This window comes from Hordeum vulgare, chromosome 6H (assembly GCF_904849725.1).
Source record: "Hordeum vulgare subsp. vulgare chromosome 6H, MorexV3_pseudomolecules_assembly, whole genome shotgun sequence".
In the NCBI taxonomy this organism is placed as follows: domain Eukaryota; kingdom Viridiplantae; phylum Streptophyta; class Magnoliopsida; order Poales; family Poaceae; genus Hordeum; species Hordeum vulgare.
Window position 1 is genome coordinate 496,907,522 of NC_058523.1, and position 20,444 is coordinate 496,927,965.

The 20,444-nt window shown below is 44.0% G+C and overlaps 1 protein-coding gene across 1 annotated transcript; it reads left to right on the forward strand.

The window, feature by feature from the left end:
• Positions 1-12,806: 12,806 nt before the first annotated feature.
• LOC123405677 (transcription factor Dp family member 3-like) lies at positions 12,807-14,702 on the forward strand. Its single transcript, XM_045099279.1, has 6 exons — positions 12,807-12,951; positions 13,056-13,271; positions 13,444-13,487; positions 13,841-13,894; positions 14,311-14,451; positions 14,543-14,702. The coding sequence occupies exons 1-6, from the start codon at positions 12,807-12,809 to the stop codon at positions 14,684-14,686; spliced, it is 744 nt and encodes a 247-aa protein (XP_044955214.1). The 3' UTR covers positions 14,687-14,702.
• Positions 14,703-20,444: the final 5,742 nt, after the last annotated feature.

The following is a 20,444-nucleotide window of genomic DNA, read 5'->3' on the forward strand; positions in this document are numbered from 1 at the left end:
TGAGTTGATTCTTTTTTCTGATGGTTGATATGCCAATTTCCCAAACTGTCGTAATTTGTCAGAATTTTTGAGATACCAGAAGTATGTGAAGTATACAGATTGCTACAGACTGGTCTGTTTTTGACATATTCTGTTTTTGTTGTGTTGATTGCTTATTTTGATGAAACTATGGATAGTATCGGGGGGGGGGGGTACTAGCCATGGAAAAGTGAGAATACAGTAATCTAACACTAATATAAATAGAAATCAAGTTTGCTATAGTACCTCAAGAGATGGTAGTTTGTTTTCTTGTGCTAATGATACCACGAGTTTCTGTTTAAGTTTTGTGTTGTGAAGTTTTCAAGTTTTGGGTGATGTTCTCACGGACAAAGGGATAAAGAGTGGAAAGAGCTCAAGCTTGGGGATGCCCAAGGCATCCCAAGCCAAATCCAAGGACACCAAAAATCCTAAGCTTGGGGATGCCCCGGGAAGGCATCCCCTCTTTCGTCTTCAATCCATCGGTAACATTACTTGGAGCTATATTTTTATTCACCACATGATATGTGTTTTCCTTGGAGCGTCATGTATTATAGGAGTCTTTTATTTTTGTTGTATCACAATCATCCTTTCTGCACACCTTTTGAGAGAGACATGCACTCATCGTGAATTTGCTAGAATACTCGTTGAGCTTCGCTTATATCTTTTGAGTTAGGCAATTTAGCTCACATGTGCTTCACTTATATATTTTGAGCTAGATAAATTTGCTCTATGTGCTTCACTTAGATATTTTAGAGCACGGCGGTGTCATATTTTGGAGAAATAAGAACTCTCGATCTTCACTTATATCTTTTTGAGAGTGCTCTCTTTGAGTAACTTGGTAGTTGGCTTGTGCTATGAAAGTAGTCCTAAAGATGGTAGGCGTCCGAAGAGGATACAATAAATCTTCCATATTCTTGTGCATTGATTAGAAAGAGAAGTTTGATTCCTCTCAATCAATTTTGATACATGGATTTGGTAATATTAAGAGTTATGTTAGTAGGGTGTTGTGAATGTAGAAATAATTGTGTTGAAGTCAGTTATTCCCGTAACATGCACGTATGGTGAACCGCTATGTTAGGAAGTCGGAGCATAATTGATTTATTGATTGTCATCCTTTGTGTTGCGGTCGGGATCGCGCGATGGTTAACACCTACCAAACCTTCCCCCAGGAGTATGCGTTTAGCACTTCGTTTCGATTACTAATAAAAACTTTCGCAATAAGTATGTGAGTTCTTCATGACTAATGTTAGTCCATGGTATAGATGCACTTTCACCTTCCACCATTGCTAGCCTCTCTAGTGCCGCACAACTTTCACCGGTACACAAAACCACCATAGACCTCCCTCAAAACAGCCACCATACCTACCTATCATGGCCTTTTCATAGCCATTCCGAGATATATTGCCATGCAACTCCCACCGTTCCGTCTCATGACATGTGCCGTCACTTTCATATTGCCATTGCATGATCGTAAGATAGCTAGCGAGATGTTTCAACGTCATACGCCAAGCTAGATCGTTGCACATCCCGGTACACTGCCGGAGGCATTTCCTATAGAGTCATCATTGTTCTAAGCATTGAGTTGTGGGTAAATAAAAGTGTGATGATCATCATTATTAGAGCATTGTCCCATGTGAGGGAAAAAAAGGAGGCCAAAGTTGCCCACAAAAAATATATATGGAAAGAGGCCAAAGAGCCCAAACAAAAAAAAGAGAAAAAGAGAGAAGGGACAATGCTACTATCTTTTCTGCACTTGTGCTTCATAATAGCACCATGTTCTTCATGATTGAGAGTCTCTTGTTTTGTCACCACCATATGCTAGTGGGAATATTCATTATATAACTTGGCTTGTATATTCCAATGATGGGCTTCCTCAAAATTGCCCTAGGTCTCCGTGAGCAAGCAAGTTGGATGCACACCCACTAGTTCTCCTTTTGAGCTTTCGCATACTTATAGCTCTAAGTGCATCCATTGCATGGTAATCCCTACTCTTTCACATTGATATCTATTGATGGGCATCTCCGTAGCCCTTTGATACGCCAAGTCGATGTGACCATCTCCTCCTTTTTGTCTCACAACCTCCACCACACTCTATTCCACCTATAGTGTTATTGTTGGGGAACGTCGCATGGGAAACAACAATTTTCCTACGCGCACGAAAACCTATCATGGTGATGTCCATCTACGAGAGGGGATGTTCGATCTACGTACCCTTGTAGACCGCACAACAGAAGCGTTAGTGAACGCGGTTGATGTAGTGGAACGTCCTCACGTCCCTCGATCCGCCCCGCGAACCGTCCCGCGATCAGTCCCACGATCTAGTGCCGAACGGACGGCACCTCCGTGTTCAGCACACGTACATCTCGACGATGATCTCGGCCTTCTTGATCCAGCAAGAGAGATGGAGTAGATGAGTTCTCTGGCAGCGTGACGACGCTCCGGAGGTTGGTGGTGATCTAATCTCAGTAGGGCTCCGCCCGAGCTCCACAGAAACGCGATCTAGAGGTAAAACCGTGGAGATATGTGGTCGGGCTGCCGTGGCAAAGTTGTCTCAAATCAGCCCTAAAACCTCCGTATATATAGGGGAGGAGGGGGAGCCTTGCCTTGGGGTCCAAGGACTCCCAAGGGGGTCGGCCGAGCCAAGGGGGGCAACCCTCCCCTTCCAAACCGAGTCCAACTAGGTTTGGAAGGAGGAGTCCTTTCCCCTTTTCCCACCTCCTCTTTTTTTTTTCTTTTCTCTTTGATTTTCTTCCTATGGCGCATAGGGCCTTCTTGGGCTGTCCCACCAGCCCACTAAGGGCTGGTGCGCCACCCGCAAGGCCTATGGGCTTCCCCGAGGTGGGTTGCCCCCCCCCCCCGGTGAACACCCGGAACCCATTCGTCATTCCCGGTACATTCCCGGTAACTCCGAAAACCTTCCGGTAATCAAATGAGGTCATCCTATATATCAATCTTCGTTTCCGGACCATTCCGGAAACCCTCGTGACGTCCGTGATATCATCCGGGACTCCGAACAACATTCGGTAACCAACCACATAACTCAAATACGCATAAAACAACGTCGAACCTTAAGTGTGCAGACCCTGCGGGTTCGAGAACTATGTAGACATGACCCGAGAGACTCCTCGTTCAATATGCAATAGCGGGACCTGGATGCCCATATTGGATCCTACATATTCTACGAAGATCTTATCATTTGAACCTCAGTGCCAAGGATTCATATAATCCCGTATGTCATTTCCTTTGTCCTTCGGTATGTTACTTGCCCGAGATTCGATCGTCAGTATCCGCATACCTATTTCAATCTCGTTTACCGGCAAGTCTCTTTACTCGTTCCGTAATACAAGATCCCGTAACTTACACTAAGTCACATTGCTTGCAAGGCTTGTGTGTGATGTTGTATTACCGAGTGGGCCCCCGAGATACCTCTCCGTCACACGGAGTGACAAATCCCAGTCTCGATCCATACTAACTCAACGAACACCTTCGGAGATACCTGTAGAGCATCTTTATAGTCACCCAATTACGTTGCGACGTTTGATACGCACAAAGTATTCCTCTGGCATCAGTGAGTTATATGATCTCATGGTCATAGGAACAAATACTTGACACGCCGAAAACAGTAGCAACAAAATGACACGATCAACATGCTACGTCTATTAGTTTGGGTCTAGTCCATCACGTGATTCTCCTAATGACGTGATCCAGTTATCAAGCAACAACACCTTGTTCATAATCAGAAGACACTGACTATCTTTGATCAACTGGCTAGCCAACTAGAGGCTTGCTAGGGACAGTGTTTTGTCTATGTATCCACACATGTATATAAGTCTTCATTCAATACAATTATAGCATGGATAATAAACGGTTATCTTGATACAGGAATTATAATGATAACTATATTTATTATTGCCTGTAGGGCATAATTCCAATAGTCTCCCACTTGCACTAGAGTCAATAATCTAGGCCTCACATCATCATGCGAATTACATTGTAATAAATCTAACACCCATACAGTTCTGGTGTTGATCATGCTTTGCCCGTGGAAGAGGTTTAGTCAGCGGGTCTGCTACATTCAGATCCGTGTGCACTTTGCATATATTTACATCCTCCCCTTCGACGTAGTCGCGGATGAGGTTGAAGCGTCGTTTGATGTGTCTGGACTTCTTGTGAAACCGTGGTTCCTTTGCTAAGGCAATGGCACCCGTGTTGTCACAGGACAAGGTTATTGGATTCAGTGCGCTTGGCACCACTCCAAGATCCGTCATGAACTGCTTCATCCAGACACCCTCCTTAGCCGCCTCCGAGGCAGCCATGTACTCCGCTTCACATGTAGAATCTGCTATGACACTCTTTTTGGAACTGCACCAGCTTACCGCACCCCCATTAAGAATAAATACGTATCCGGTCTGCGACTTAGAGTCGTCCGGATCTGTCTCAAAGCTTGCATCGAAGTAACCTTTTACGACGAGCTCTTCGTCACCTCCATACACGAGAAATATCTCCTTAGTCCTTTTCAGGTACTTCAGGATATTCTTGACCGCCGTCCAGTGATCCACTCCTGGATTACTCTGGAACCTACCTGCCATACTTATGGCCAGGCTAACGTCCGGTCTAGTGCACACCATTGCATACATGATAGAACCTATGGCTGAAGCATAGGGGATGGTGCTCATATGCTCTTTATCCTCATCAGTTGCTGGGCACTGAGTCTTACTCAATCTCGTACCTTGTAAAACTGGCAAGAACCCTTTCTTGGACTGTTCCATTTTGAACCTCTTCAAAACTTTATCAAGGTATGTGCTTTGTGAAAGTCCTATCAGGCGTTTTGATCTATCCCTGTAGATCTTAATGCCTAGAATGTAAGCAGCTTCTCCTAGGTCCTTCATAGAGAAACTTCCATTCAAGTAATCCTTTATGCTCTCCAAAAACTCTACGTTGTTTCCAATCAGCAATATGTCATCCACATATTATATTAGAAACGCCACAGAGCTCCCACTCACTTTCTTGTAAATACAAGATTCTCCAACCACTTGTATAAACCCAAATGCTTTGATCACCTCATCAAAGCGTTTGTTCCAACTCCGAGATGCTTGCACCTGTCCATAAATGGATCGCTGGAGCTTGCACACCTTGTTAGCATTCTTAGGATCGACAAAACCTTCGGGTTGCATCATATACAACTCTTCCTTAAGGAAACAATTAAGGAACGCCGTTTTTACATCCATCTGCCAGATGTCATAATCGAAAAATGCAGCTATTGCTAACATGATTCTGACGGACTTAAGCATCGCTACGGGTGAGAATGTCTCATCGTAGTCAACTCCTTTAACTTGTGAAAAACCCTTTGCCACAAGTCGAGCTTTATAAACGGTCACATTGCCGTTAGCGTCTGTCTTCCTCTTAAAGATCCATTTGTTCTGAATAGCCTTGCGGCCCTCAGGTAGTTCTTCCAAAGTCCACACTTTGTTCTCATACATGGATCCTATCCCGGACTTCATGGCTTCTAGCCATTTGTTGGAATCTGGGCCCACCATTGCTTCTTCATAACTTGCAGGTTCATTGTTGTCTAACAACATGATTGACAAAACGGGATTACCGTACCACTCTGGAGCAGCACGTGGTCTCGTCGACCTGCGTGGTTCGACAGGAACTTGAACAGGAGTTTCATGATCATCATCATTAACTTCCTCCTCAACCGGCGTTGCAATGACAGAGGTTTCCCCTTGCCCTGCGCCACCATCTAGAGGGATGAGAGGTTCGACAACCTCATCAAGTTCTATCTTCCTCCCACTCAATTCTCTCAAGAGAAACTCCTTCTCGAGAAAAGCTCCGTTTTTAGCAACAAACACTTTGCCCTCGGATTTGAGATAGAAGGTGTACCCAACTGTCTCTTTTGGGTAACCTATGAAGATGCACTTTTCCGCCTTGGGTTCCAGCTTTTCAGGCTGAAGCTTTTTGACATAAGCATCACATCCCCAAACTTTAAGAAACGACAACTTTGGCCTTTTGCCATACCACAGTTCGTATGGTGTCGTCTCAACGGATTTTGATGGTGCCCTGTTTAAAGTGAATGCAGCTATTTCTAATGCATAACCCCAAAACGATAACGGCAAATCGGTAAGAGACATCATAGATCGCACCATCTCTAATAAAGTACGATTACGACGTTCGGGCACACCATTACGCTGTGGTGTTCCAGGCGGTGTCAACTGTGAAACAATTCCACATTGTCTTAAGTGAGCACCAAACTCGAAACTCAGATATTCACCCCCACGATCAGACCGTAGGAACTTGATCTTCTTGTTACGATGATTTTCAACTTCACTCTGAAATTGCTTGAAGTTTTCAAATGTTTCAGACTTGTGCTTCATTAAGTAGACATAACCATATGTACTCAAATCGTCAGTGAAAGTGAGAAAATAACGATATCCGCCGCGTGCCTCTACGCTCAACGGACCGCACACATCGGTATGTATGATTTCCAACAAGTCACTTGCACGCTCCATTGTTCCGGAGAACGGAGTTTTAGTCATCTTGCCCATGAGGCATGGTTCGCACGTGTCAAGTGAATCGAAGTCAAGTGACTCCAAAAGTCCATCGGCATGGAGTTTCTTCATGCGCTTTACACCAATATGACCTAAGCGGCAGTGCCATAAAAATATGGCGCTATCATTGTTAACTCTAACTCTTTTGGTCTCAATGTTATGTATGTGTGTATCACTATCAAGATTCAATATGAACAATCCTCTCACATTGGGTGCATGACCATAAAAGATGTTACTCATAGCAATAGAACAACCATTATTCTCTGACTTAAAAGAGTAACCGTCTCGCAATAAACAAGATCGACATATAATGTTCATGCTCAACGCATGCACTAAATAACAATGATTCAAGTTCATAACTAATCCTGATGGTAACTGAAGTGAAACTGTGCCGACGACGATTGCATCAACCTTGGAACCATTTCCTACGCGCATCGTCACTTCATCTTTCGCGAGCCTTCGTCTATTCCGCAGTTCCTGTTTCAAGTTGCAAATATGAGCAACAGAACCGGTATCGAATACCCAGGCACTACTACGAGAGCCGGTTAAGTACACATCAATAACATGTATATCAAATATACCCGATTTTTCTTTGGCCGCCTTCTTACCAGCCAGATACTTGGGGCAGTTGCGCTTCCAGTGACCCATACCCTTGCAATAGTAACACTCTGTTTCAGGCTTAGGTCCAGCTTTGGGTTTCTTCGTCGGATTGGCAACAGGCTTCCCGCTTTTCTTTGAATTACCCTTCTTGCCTTTGCCGTTTCTCTTGAAACTAGTGGTCTTATTCACCATCAACACTTGATGCTCTTTACGGAGTTTAGACTCTGCGACTTTCAGCATCGCAAACAACTCGCCGGGTGACTTGTTCATCCCTTGCATGTTGTAGTTCAACACAAAGCCTTTATAGCTTGGCGGCAGTGATTGAAGGATTCTGTTAGTGATAGCCTCTTGCGGGAGTTCAATCCCCAGCTCAGCTAGACGGTTTGAGTACCCAAATATTTTGAGCACATGTTCACTGACACACGAGTTCTCCTCCATCTTGCAAGCATAGAATTTATCGGAGGTCTCATACCTCTCGATCCGGGCGTTCTTCTGAAAGATGAAATTCAACTCATGGAACATCTCAAATGCTCCATGATGCTCAAAGCGATGTTGAAGTCCCGGTTCTAAGCCATACAAGACTGCACATTGAACTACTGAGTAGCCCTCCTTACGTGTTAACCAAGCGTTCTTAACATCCTGGTCAGCCGTAGCGGGTGGTTCATCTCCTTGCGCAGCATTAAGGACATAATCCTTCTTCCCGGCTTGTAAGATTAGCTTAAGATTACGAGCCCAGTCTACAAAGTTGCTTCCATAATCTTTCAACTTAGCTTTCTCTAGGAACGAATTAAAATTCAGGGTGACTGTCGCGTGAGCCATGATCTACAACACAAATATATTCAAAGTGGACTTAGACTATGTTCAAGATAATTAGAGTTTAACTTAATCAAATTACTCGCTAAACTCCCACTCAAAAAGTACATCTCTCTGGTCATTTGAGTGGTTCATGATCCACTTACACTAGCTCAAGTCCGATCATCATGTGAGTTGAGTATAGTTTCAGTGGTAAGCATCCCTATGCTAATCATATCATCTATATGATTCATGATCGACCTTTCGGTCTCATGTGTTCCGAGGCCATGTCTGCACATGCTAGGCTTGTCAAGCTTAACCCGAGTGTTCCGCGTGCGCAACTGTTTTGCACCCGTTGTATGTGAACGTTGAGTCTATCACACCCGATCATCACGTGGTGTCTCGAAACGACGAACTGTAGCAACGGTGCACAGTCGGGGAGAACACAATTTCGTCTTGAAATTTTAGTGAGAGATCACCTCATAATGCTACCGTCGTTCTAAGCAAAATAAGGTGCATAAAAGGATTAACATCACATGCAATTCATAAGTGACATGATATGGCCATCATCACGTGCTCCTTGATCTCCATCACCAAAGCACCGGCACGATCTTCTTGTCACCGGCGCCACACCATGATCTCCATCAACGTGTTGCCATCGGGGTTGTCGTGCTACTCATGCTATTACTACTAAAGCTACATCCTAGCAAAATAGTAAACGCATCTGCAAGCACAAACGTTAGTATAAAGACAACCCTATGGCTCCTGCCGGTTGCCGTACCATCGACGTGCAAGTCGATATTATCTTTTACAACATGATCATCTCATACATCCAATATATCACATCACATCGTTGGCCATATCATATCACAAGCATACCCTGCAAAAACAAGTTAGACGTCCTCTAATTTTGTTGTTCATGTTTTACGTGGTGACCATGGGTATCTAGTAGGATCGCATCTTACTTACGCAAACACCACAACGGAGATATATGAGTTGCTATTTAACCTCATCCAAGGACCTCCTCGGTCAAATCCGATTCAACTAAAGTCGGAGAAACTGACACTTGCCAGTCATCTTTGAGCAACGGGGTTACTCGTAGCGATGAAACCAGTGTCTCGTAAGCGTACGAGTAATGTCGGTCCAAGCCGCTTCAATCCAACAATACCGCGGAATCAAGAAAAGACTAAGGAGGGCAGAAAAACGCACATCACCGCCCACAAAAACTTTTGTGTTCTACTTGAGAAGACATCTACGCATGAACCTGGCTCTTGATGCCACTGTTGGGGAACGTCGCATGGGAAACAAAAAATTTCCTACGCGCACGAAAACCTATCATGGTGATGTCCATCTACGAGAGGGGATGTTCGATCTACGTACCCTTGTAGACCGCACAGCAGAAGCGTTAGTGAACGCGGTTGATGTAGTGGAACGTCCTCACGTCCCTCGATCCGCCCCGCGAACCGTCCCGCGATCAGTCCCACGATCTAGTGCTGAACGGACGGCACCTCCGTGTTCAGCACACGTACAACTCGATGATGATCTCAGCCTTCTTGATCCAGCAAGAGAGACGGACAGGTTGATGAGTTCTCCGGCAGCATGACGGTGCTCCGGAGGTTGGTGGTGATCTAATCTCAGCAGGGCTCCGCGCGAGCTCCGCAGAAACGCGATCTAGAGGTAAAACCGTGGAGATATGTGGTCGCGCTGCCGTGGCAAAGTTGTCTCAAATCAGCCCTAAAACCTTCGTATATATAGGGGGAGCCTTGCCTTGGGGTCCAAGGACTCCCAAGGGGTCGGCCGAGCCAAGGGGGGCAACCCTCCCCTTCCAAACCGAGTCCAACTAGGTTTGGAAGGAGGAGTCCTTCCCCCTTTTCCCACCTCCTCTTTTTTTTCTTTTCTCTTTGATTTTCTTCCTATGGCACATAGGGCCTTCTTGGGCTGTCCCACCAGCCCACTAAGGGCTGGTGCGCCACCCCAAGGCCTAAGGGCTTCCCCGGGGTGGGTTGCCCCCCCCGGTGAACACCCGAAACCCATTCGTCATTCCCGGTACATTCCCGGTAACTCCGAAAACCTTCCGGTAATCAAATGAGGTCATCCTATATATCAATCTTCGTTTCCAGACCATTCCGGAAACCCTCGTGACGTCCGTGATCTCATCCGGGACTCCGAACAACATTCGGTAACCAACCATATAACTCAAATACGCATAAAACAACGTCGAACCTTAAGTGTGCAGACCCTGTGGGTTCGAGAACTATGTAGACATGACCCGAGAGACTCCTCGGTCAATATCCAATAGCGGGACCTGGATGCCCATATTGGATCCTACATATTCTGCGAAGATCTTATCGTTTGAACCTTAGTGCCAAGGATTCATATAATACCGTATGTCGTTCCCTTTGTCCTTCGGTATGTTACTTGCCCGAGATTCGATCGTCAGTATCCGCATACCTATTTCAATCTCGTTTACCGGCAAGTCTCTTTACTCGTTCCATAATACAAGATCCCGTAACTTACACTAAGTCACATTGCTTGCAAGGCTTGTGTGTGATGTTTTATTACCGAGTGGGCCCCCGAGATACCTCTCCGTCACACGGAGTGACAAATCCCAGTCTCGATCCATACTAACTCAACGAACACCTTCGGAGATACCTGTAGAGCATATTTATAGTCACCCAGTTACGTTGCGACGTTTGATACACACAAAGTATTCCTCCGGTGTCAGTGAGTTATATGATCTCATGGTCATAGGAACAAATACTTGACACGCCGAAAACAGTAGCAACAAAATGACACGATCAACATGCTAGTACATCACGTGGTTCTCCTAATGACATGATCCAGTTATCAAGCAACAACACCTTGTTCATAATCAGAAGACACTGACTATCTTTGATCAACTGGCTAGCCAACTAGAGGCTTGCTAGGGACAGTGTTTTGTCTATGTATCCACACATGTATATAAGTCTTCATTCAATACAATTATAGCATGGATAATAAACGATTATCTTGATACAGGAATTATAATAATAACTATATTTATTATTGCCTCTAGGGCATAATTCCAACAGTTATATCCATGGCTCACGCTCATGTATTGCACGAGAGTTGAAAAAGGTTTGAGAAAGTAAGAGTGCGAAAACAATTACTTGGCGAATACCGGAGTTGTGCATGATTTAAATTAGTTGTGTGGGGATGATGGAGCATAGCCAGGCTATATGATTTTGTAGGGATAATTTTCTTTGGCCTTGATATTTCGAAAGTTCATGATTACCTTGCTAGTTTGCTTGAAGTATTATTGTTTTCATGTCAATAGCAAACTATTGTTTTGAATCTTACGGATCTGAACATTCATATCACATGAAAGAAGTTACAAAGGACAAATATGCCAGGTAGCATTCCACATCAAAAATTTAGTCTTTATCACTTCCCTACTCGAGGACGAGCAGGAGTTAAGCTTGGGGATGCTTGATACGTCTCCAACGTATCTATAAATTTTGATGGTTCCATGCTATTATCTTGTCAAACTTTGGATGTTTTGTATGTATTTTATATCTTTTTTGGGACTCACTTATTAACTCAGTGCCAAGTGTCAGTTCCTGTTTTTTTTCGTGTTTTTGACCCTTTTCAGAGGAGAATATTAAACGGAGTCCAAATAGAATAAAACCTCTGAAAAGATTTTTTTCCGGAACAGAAGATACGCAGGAAGCTTGAGAACCAAGGCACAGGGCACCACGGGAGGCCACAAGCCCCCTAGGCGCGGCCAGGGGGCCCGCGCCTAGCAGGCTTGTGGGCCCCCTGGGGCTCCTCTGCCCTACTTCTTCCGCCTATAAATCCCCGAACAATCCAAAACCACGGGAGAGATCCACGAAAATACTTTTCCTCTGCCGCAGGCTTCTGTCTCCGCAAGATCCCATCTGGGGCACGTTCTAGTGCCCTGCTGGAGGGGGATTCGGATATGGAGGGCTTCTTCATCAACACCATTGCCTCTCCGATGATGCGTGAGTAGTTCACCACAGACCTTCAGGTCCATAGCTAGTAGCTAGATGGCTTCTTCTCTCTCTTGGATCTTCAATACAAAGTTCTCCATGATCTTCATGGAGATCTATTCGATGTAATCTTCTTTTGCGGTGTGTTTGTCGAGATCCGATGAATTGTGGATTTATGATCAGATTATCTATGAATCTTATTTGAGTTTCTTCTGATCTCTTATATGCATGATTTCATATCCTTGTAATTCTCTTCGAGTTGTGGGTTTTGTTTGGCCAACTTGATCTATGATTCTTGCAATGGGAGAAGTGCTTGGTTTTGGGTTCATACCGTGCGGTGACCTCCCCAAGTGACAGAAGGGGTAGCGAGGCACGCATCATGTTGTTGCCATTAAGGGTAAAAGATGGGGTTTATATCTATTGCATGAATTTATTCCTCTACATCATGTCATCTTGCTTAAGGCGTTACTCTGTTCGTCATGAACTCAATACACTAGATGCATGCTGGATAGCGGTCGATGTGTGGAGTAATCTCTACTATTAAAGGGGGATCTGCCGTCGTGATGGTTCAACCACGACAGACCCCCTCGCTAGCACTGTCAGTTTTATCGATTTTTTTTCCATCTCTCCATAAACCGAGCGATTAAATACAGAAAAAAAACCACTGACCGCCTTGTCCCTCTCTTCCCCCCCACCCCACCCCTCTCTCTGCCTCGCCTCGCCTCTCCCGTAATGGCAGCGGTTCAAACCCGCGTCACGTCGATGAGGGCCAGGTCTCCGCCGCCGCCGCTCCCCTCGATCCATCGGTCGCGCCTGATCCGGCGGGATCCGCCCCCCGCCGGCGCGGTACAGACCCACCATGGAGGCCATGGAGGAGCTGTCGCAGCTCTCCGAGTCGATATGCCAGGCGGCCTCGCTCCTCGCCGACGACGGCCCCTCCGACGACTCCGCGCCAAGGCGCCCGTCCAACTTCCTCAACACCGTCGTCCTCGGCAACGTCGTAAGTTTCGGGCGGAGCCCCCCCCCCCCCGCGCCTCAGAACCGTCGCCTCATGCCCTGATCTGATCTGTTCCGAGCCTTCATGGCGACCGGCGGGGCGTCGGCGCAGCTGTCCACGGGGTTCTACTCGAGCTCGTGCCCAGGCGCGCCGGGCGCAGTCGCGTGGGTGGTGCAGTCGGCCGTGGCGAACGAGCCGCGCATGGGCGCATCCATCCTCCGCCTCTTCTTCCACGACTGCTTCGTCCAGGGCTGCGACGGGTCGCTGCTCCTGGACGACACTGCGAGCTTCCAGGGGGAGAAGATGGCGACGGCCAACAACGGGTCGGTACGTGGGTTCGAGGTCATCGACGTCATATTTGTGCAATAGAGGGTTATACCTTGTACTAGATATTTCGCTGTAACCTTTTTGATGTGAGTTTTTTTTCTACCAGAATGTAAAGTTAAATTACTAACACACTTGTACTTTTATGTGATGAGCATTTGACATGATTTTGCAGTTTGTGAGAAAGTTGAAGCCAAAGGAAGAACAACATACAATGAGGTATTCTCTAAAGTCCAAACACGTATACCCTTCACTGATTGGCCATGATACATCACCCTTGAATGCTACGTTTAAATATCAATGAAGTTTTGCTGTAATTTTGGATGTCTTTATCTAAACTGTAACTGTGCAGTCTGCTTATGAAGCACAAAGAGTATCCTGAATGCCAACGAAAAATAATTATCCTGTCATTTAAATGCTGAAAGGCATAAAAGTCAATACTTCTATTACATTGCTGCCATGCCATTTTTTCTGATACATAACATGCCTTTCAAAGATATATGCTTGGGAACTGATTTATTTTCTCCCCGTTTGAGTCATTAACTACCTCAACAAGCTACTGTCTATTACAGGTTGCGGATGAAATTTATTCAGAGCTGAAATCCATGGCACATATTGGTCAAGGGGTTTGTTCCTATTATTTATATAATATGGATTTCTCTGATCCCTTTCTGCATTTATTTATCTATTTTGGAATTAAGAAGCATCGCTCCCAATTTCATTTGGCATGGAATTAGTACAAAGAGTGTCAGCCGCCAAATGTCATGGGTCCAGACAGCTTATTACAAACATGCATACGTTGTAGAACCTCTAACCAGCACCGCCACCTTACTGTCTTTGCAACTACGACGGCAGAACACACCAACCTAACAGAAAACTGGACAAGTAAGTTACATCAAACATCAAACATAGAAGATCGGGACCAAACCTAAATGTCGACATCACTCCGAGAACTTTCGAGTGCATTTCTCATCAAACTGTAAAAAACAGAATCATATGTGCAAAACTTACGTGCTAACAAAAAATAAATTTATTTTTGTAGTTTGATGAGAAGAATATTAGGCAGAGAGTGTATGATGCTTTCAACGTTCTCATTGCACTTCGTGTTATTGCAAAAGAAAAAAAGGAGATACGGTGGATGGGCCTTTCAAATTACAGATATGAAAAGCTAAAGAAGTTGGAGGTCGGTATTCGTGCTTGGTTTTCAGGCTAGATGGACAGTAATCCATTCCTATATGACTATTATTTGATTGCTACCATCTCATTTTTAAAAGGAAGTTCGCAAAGAACTCGTCAACAAGATTAGGCACAAGAAGGCACTCCTCCAGGAAATCAAAAAACAGGTAAGTTGTTTACACTATGCAACACTTTTCTTTGGTTTTGTTGCCTCCTACTATTATATATACCGCTGTATTTGATATCTCCTGATGATTCTTTCTTGTTCATTTAAAGTTTGATGATCTGCAGAACATCAAGTTACGTAACAAAACACTGCAAAGCTCAGCAGAGAACGTCAATGGCATCTGCCTTCCATTTGTATTGGTCAAGGTATTTTTTTTCTTGCGCTACAACTGTTGGAGATGCTTAACCCAGTCAGTTGCAACTAAGCTGTAACATATATAATTGTATCTAGATCACCCTTGTACTCAACTTGCAGTCTGACATTCCCATGTTTACAACTGCTGACCTAATGTAGCAATGTAGAGTACAACAAGCAGTAGTTAGTAGGGGAAATGCATTGGAGCTCCCAAGTATCACACACACCTATATGAATATAGACTTTAAAACATACCAAGAAATTTCAAAAAAATCTGAAATTTTGGGATATTAAGCCTGGGTGCCCATTGTACGCCCAGTTTCAGTTTCGTGGGGAATGGGTGCCCATGGTATCCATGGCGAAGGAAATACGGTCCGGCATACGATTCATCCAAATAGTTTTTTCTATACATAGGATTTTTTGAGTTTTTAACGAGATTACCACGGGCACCCATTCTAAAACTGAACACGGGTGTACAATGAGCACCCAGGTTTGAAATCCCAAAATTCCAGAATTGACATTTCCTGGGTTTTTTAATGCTATATTCAAGGGGTGTGTGGCTACTTTAATTGGTATGGTATTCCTATGTTGTGCCATTGGCGTCGGCCTGGACGGGGCCACCAGAATGTGCTCGTTGTCGCGCTCCCGGAACCCCTCAAGCACCTCCTTCCCATGTGGCCATGCAAGACGGCATCGTAACACTATCCTTTAGATATACACCGCATCGAAATTGGAATCATTGTGCGCGCTAATGTGGCATGTTTGCCCATTTGCTATACAGTTATTGATTGATAATTAGATGGTTGATGTTGTAGTCTGATGAGGTCTCGGGGGTGTGGCTTCTGCTGAATTTTTGACACCACTAGCTGCTGGTGAGTTTTCTCCCCTGAGTCGTAATAGAGGGAGTGAGAAGATCAGAAGTGAGAAGAAGGAAACACCATGCCGTTAGAGACGACATCTACACCATTTTTGTGTTTTGGAGGGACTGAAGCATCACAATCAAAGCTGACACCGCATCTCCTTTCTAATAGACACTTTTTGGGTAGTTGTGCATCTATATTCCATTCTCTACTATTAAAGGGGGATCTGCCGTCGTGATGGTTCAACCACGCCAGATGGTTCAACCACGACAGATCCCCTCGCTAGCACTGTCAGTTTCATCGTTTTTTCCCATCCCTCCATAAACCGATCGATTAAATACAGAAAAAAACCGCTGACCGAGTCGTCCCTCTCTTCCCCCCACCCCACCCCGTCTCTGTGCCTCACCTCGCCTCTCCCGTATCGGCGGCGGTTCAAACCCGCGTCAGGTCGACGAGGGCCAGGTCTCCGCCGCCGCCGCTCCCCTCGATCCATCGGCCGCGCCTGATCCCGCGGGATCTGCCCCCGGCCGGTGCGGTACAGCCCACCATGGAGGCCATGGAGGAGTTGTCGCAGCTCTCCGAGTCGATACGCCAGGCGGCCTCGCTCCTCGCCGACGACGGCCCCTCCGGCGACTCCGCGCCCAGGCGCCCGTCCAACTTCCTCAACACCGTCGTCCTCGGCAACGTTGTAAGTTTTGGGCGGAGCCCCCTCGTGCCTCAGAACCGTCGCCTCGTGCCCCGATCTGATCTGTTCCGAGCCGTCATGGCGGCCGGCGGGGCATCAGCGCAGCTGTCCACGGGGTTCTACTCGAGCTCGTGCCCGGGCGCGCTGGGCGCAGTCGCGTCGGTGGTGCAGTCGGCCGTGGCGAACGAGTCGCGCATGAGCACATCCATCCTCCGCCTCTTCTTCCACAACTGCTTCGTCCAGGGTTGCGACGGGTCGCTGCTCCTGTGCATGACATCTCTACTATTGAAGGTTGGATGAATTTGAAAGTTGGTTTTAGGCTCACCATTTTGTGCATGACATCTCTACTATTAAAGGAGAATGTGTCGTTGTGATGGTCCAACAAATGATTGGTTGGATTGTGGTTTATGTGCATTCTACAAGGATCATTTCCCATGGAATTGAAAAATAGTATATGTTTTTTAAGGATAGTCTTTGTGAAATTTTATCTCGCCACTTCTTTTTGTTAGAAAATGGAAGAGAGACCGTTGTAATTTCCCCTTGTAAACCAGCGATATGGGAGGACACCATTATTACAAATTTGAAGTCTGGCTGCGTGTTAATGGCAGGACACCTACATGGATTATATCGACAAGCTCGATGGCCACAATGAACCCGCTGTTGTCAACTATGTGGAGGACATCTATAAGTACTACGAGGCAGCACTGGTAACTACAACCTTGCTCTTCAACGTGTCTGTTGAAGTGACACAAAATTGTACTTTTAGTCTTTTCTAAGATGGAATACAAGAACATAGCCTACATCACTTAATTACCGTGCAATGGAATTTATGCTAATATACAAGACAATATTTCTATGATACCTCACTAATATAAACTAAGGACTAACTAATTCATAAATGAAGTAGACATGTTTCAAGTCCTTTTCAAGTCAAAATCTTTAGTTTAGGTTGATGTGCAGTGAACAAGAGTAGCATTCAATATCACACTTTTGCTTTTTGAAACTAGGGTCACACGTGCTCAAATTCTCATACAACCATCTAGTACCATTTAGACATTCTTGGCTCTTCCTGTAGACTGCAATACATCACAGTGTATGTGTTTAGTTTCCTGGTTTCTTTTTCTCCTTTTCGCTGAATCTACCCAACTATCTTGTCTAGAAATATTTTGAGAATTTAATTGTTCTAATTTTTTCCATGTATTGCAATCTATCCAAGGTTTTTCTCATGAAAATATTTGATTCGTTTCTTGCGCCTGCCATTTTTGTGTTTTCCTTAACCATCAGTTCATTGGATTGTGTATGAATGATCTCAATTGCGTGATAAACTTTTGAAGTTCGGGAGTTATCAAGAGAATGCTACTTTTTAATAATGACTTCCTTTAATAGTTGAATTTGTAAACATGGATTTCTTACCGAATGATATTCTTCATATGCCTACTAACTGAAACGGGCTTATTCACTTTCAACATTTTTTATTCCATGAAGAATACATGGTGTATTTCTTTCTTTCTGCTGTCTCATAGGAAGAAGAAAATCTCTGAATTTTGTATGTGTTTGACCTGTGAGGGACGCCTTTTACGTCATTTATTCTCTTACATGACATCTTAATGGCTTAGTTTCATTTCGTGTATGACATTCAAGAGTGAGTTTTTTTTGCGTCCGGAAGGAAAAGAAACTATTCGAGTGAGATACTTGTATAATTCATTTGACGGCTCTTCTTGCCTCAGGTTCTTATTGATCTTTTCTTTGCATGAGCTTCTAACACACATCTGAAGCTTCTAAGAAGCAAATTCCATACTCTAGCAGTGACTTCCTTTTCGGTGTTTTCTTGGGAGAAATTTTTCAAAAGCCAAGTTGTGCTATAGGACATAGGTAAACCTGTGTATCTCATTTAACTTATGTTGTTCTAAACTATCATAATATCCTCCTGATGCTTCCTATTATGTTCACACATACCACTACATGACAACTTGCAGATATATTATGCCAAGGAGCTAAAAAAGGTTTTGGTTTTATGAGTGCTCAGGCTTTGGTCTAACTTGTGCAGCAAAGTTCATGACGGGACGCATGAACTATAGTGATATCGAAATGTTACACTTTTCTAAATGCTTGTCTTATTTTCCTTTTTATTAGTCAAGCCTGAGCAACATTTCTGCTACATCAGGATGTACTACTTTCATTCGATGTGTTCTTAGCTATACATGGGAGTTCAAAAAAATGCACACTCCTTTCTTTGCTACAGGATTGTGCAAGACATGTGTATGTGTATTACCAATAATTATTACTTCATTTACAAATGGCACCTTTTGTGCGCATGACAAGTGCGTTATACATTAGTACCATGTTGCCTACACATTGAGCATATTATTTTTCTTAATAATGTGTGATATTTTAATCCCGATCACAATGACAATTCCTTATTTTTCTCGTGATTTGATTGCTCTCTTTCAGAGCTATGAATCTGTATAGATGTGGTGTTTTAAAATTTTATTAATGGAACCTCTCAATTTTCAGTTTACTTTAAGGGTATATTATGAGCATGTAAACATGTGTGGTAATCAAATTGTCACATATACTACTTTATTTTGGTAGCAACCGCGTTATGTACATCCATCAGAGCTATTGCACAATCCTTATCCCACTTATGGCTTTTTTACACTTCTATATGTGTTGCTTCTTCTTTTACTTTTTTTAAGTTATTTATCCTTGTGTTTAAAGTCTTGATGTGTGCAGAACTACTTCTGCAGTGAGCCAACATCTGGTGAGCTAGAGCGTGTCACGTATTCCCACAACATGCCACCATCAGTCAAGGTGGTCGTCAATTCATATCGAGCTTGACGAGTACTTTGATAATGGTGTGCCTGCTCTTGTTGGGTCGTTGATCCAGGGCCCATCTACGTGGAAGTTGCTATTTTTTCATAGATTGGCAAGGAGGTGCTTGATAGGAGAAAATGAACTGGAAGAGCATGAGACATTGGACATACATAACAGAAGAAAAATTTCAATCAAATGTCACCATGTTCCTTTTCGCTATCCGGTGTTGAGAACCTACATAATGCACACAAGTTTAGATATTTAGTGTGTTGGTAGTGTGTTGTCATAGTTTTCTGTTAACCGGGCATGTTGGTTGTCCTACTTAATGTTCATGTTAGTCCTAACTCATCACATCGTTCTCGATCTCATGTCATGCGTGGAATTTTGATCTGCAACCATACAAAAACAGAAAGCATGTCTTAGGTTCATGGTAATATTGAAATTTGGAGGTGATCAAATCATATGCTTTTGGGTTGAAACAACTTAAACAAACTATTGCATACATCTTTGGCTCTAGATTTCTAGTTTGTATTTTGTCCATGATGAAGACACGACGCCCGTAGATCCTGATTTGTTAACCTTCTTTCCGCTCGCAAGGAGGTCAAATGGTCCCTCTTGGGGGCGAAGAGGACATTCTTGAAATCAAGCTGATACATCAGAGAGAATTGCTTGAACAAAAGATGCTCCTCGCGAGCTCCTCCCAAGTCATTTCAAGGATATAGGTATTACTTAAGTCTCCTTTCAACTAACTAATTGTCATAAAAGGAAACTGAAAGAATATATTGAATCAACAAAAAACATTCAACATTCTATATTAATTGCCGCTAATTTATAACAACATTATACTAAATCAACCATAACTAATATGAAACGGAGGGAGCATAATATATAAAAGCACAAGATTTAAAAGAGTGCTCTCACATGATGTTGAGAAAAATCGTGAAGGGAGAGAGAGAATGATTGCGTGAGAAGAATAAAGAGGGAGAGAGAAACAATTTCTCGTGTAGGAGTTGAAACCATGAGTTGACACATATTCTTTAGTTGAAAATTTATTTAATCACTATTTTATATTTCCTATAAAAATAACCATTATCGAATAATTTTTTCACATCATATTATCGTATTCCCGTGGCAACGCACGGGCATCCAACTAGTAGTAGTAGATGCAAAAAGTATCGGTCTACTTGTTTCGGACGTGATGCCTATATGTATGATCATTGCCTTAGATATCGTCATGACTTTGCGCGGTTCTATCAATTGCTCGACAGTAATTTGTTCAC

Bases quoted from the DNA above. Each gene is read 5' to 3' on its own strand.
- LOC123405677 (XM_045099279.1), top strand. From the start codon at position 12,807: ATGGAGGCCATGGAGGAGCTGTCGCAGCTCTCCGAGTCGATATGCCAG. The intron at 13,488-13,840 runs GTATTCTCTAAA...TGTCTATTACAG, and splicing joins GAAGAACAACATACAATGAG to GTTGCGGATGAAATTTATTC. The intron at 14,452-14,542 runs GTCGGTATTCGT...CATTTTTAAAAG, and splicing joins AAAAGCTAAAGAAGTTGGAG to GAAGTTCGCAAAGAACTCGT.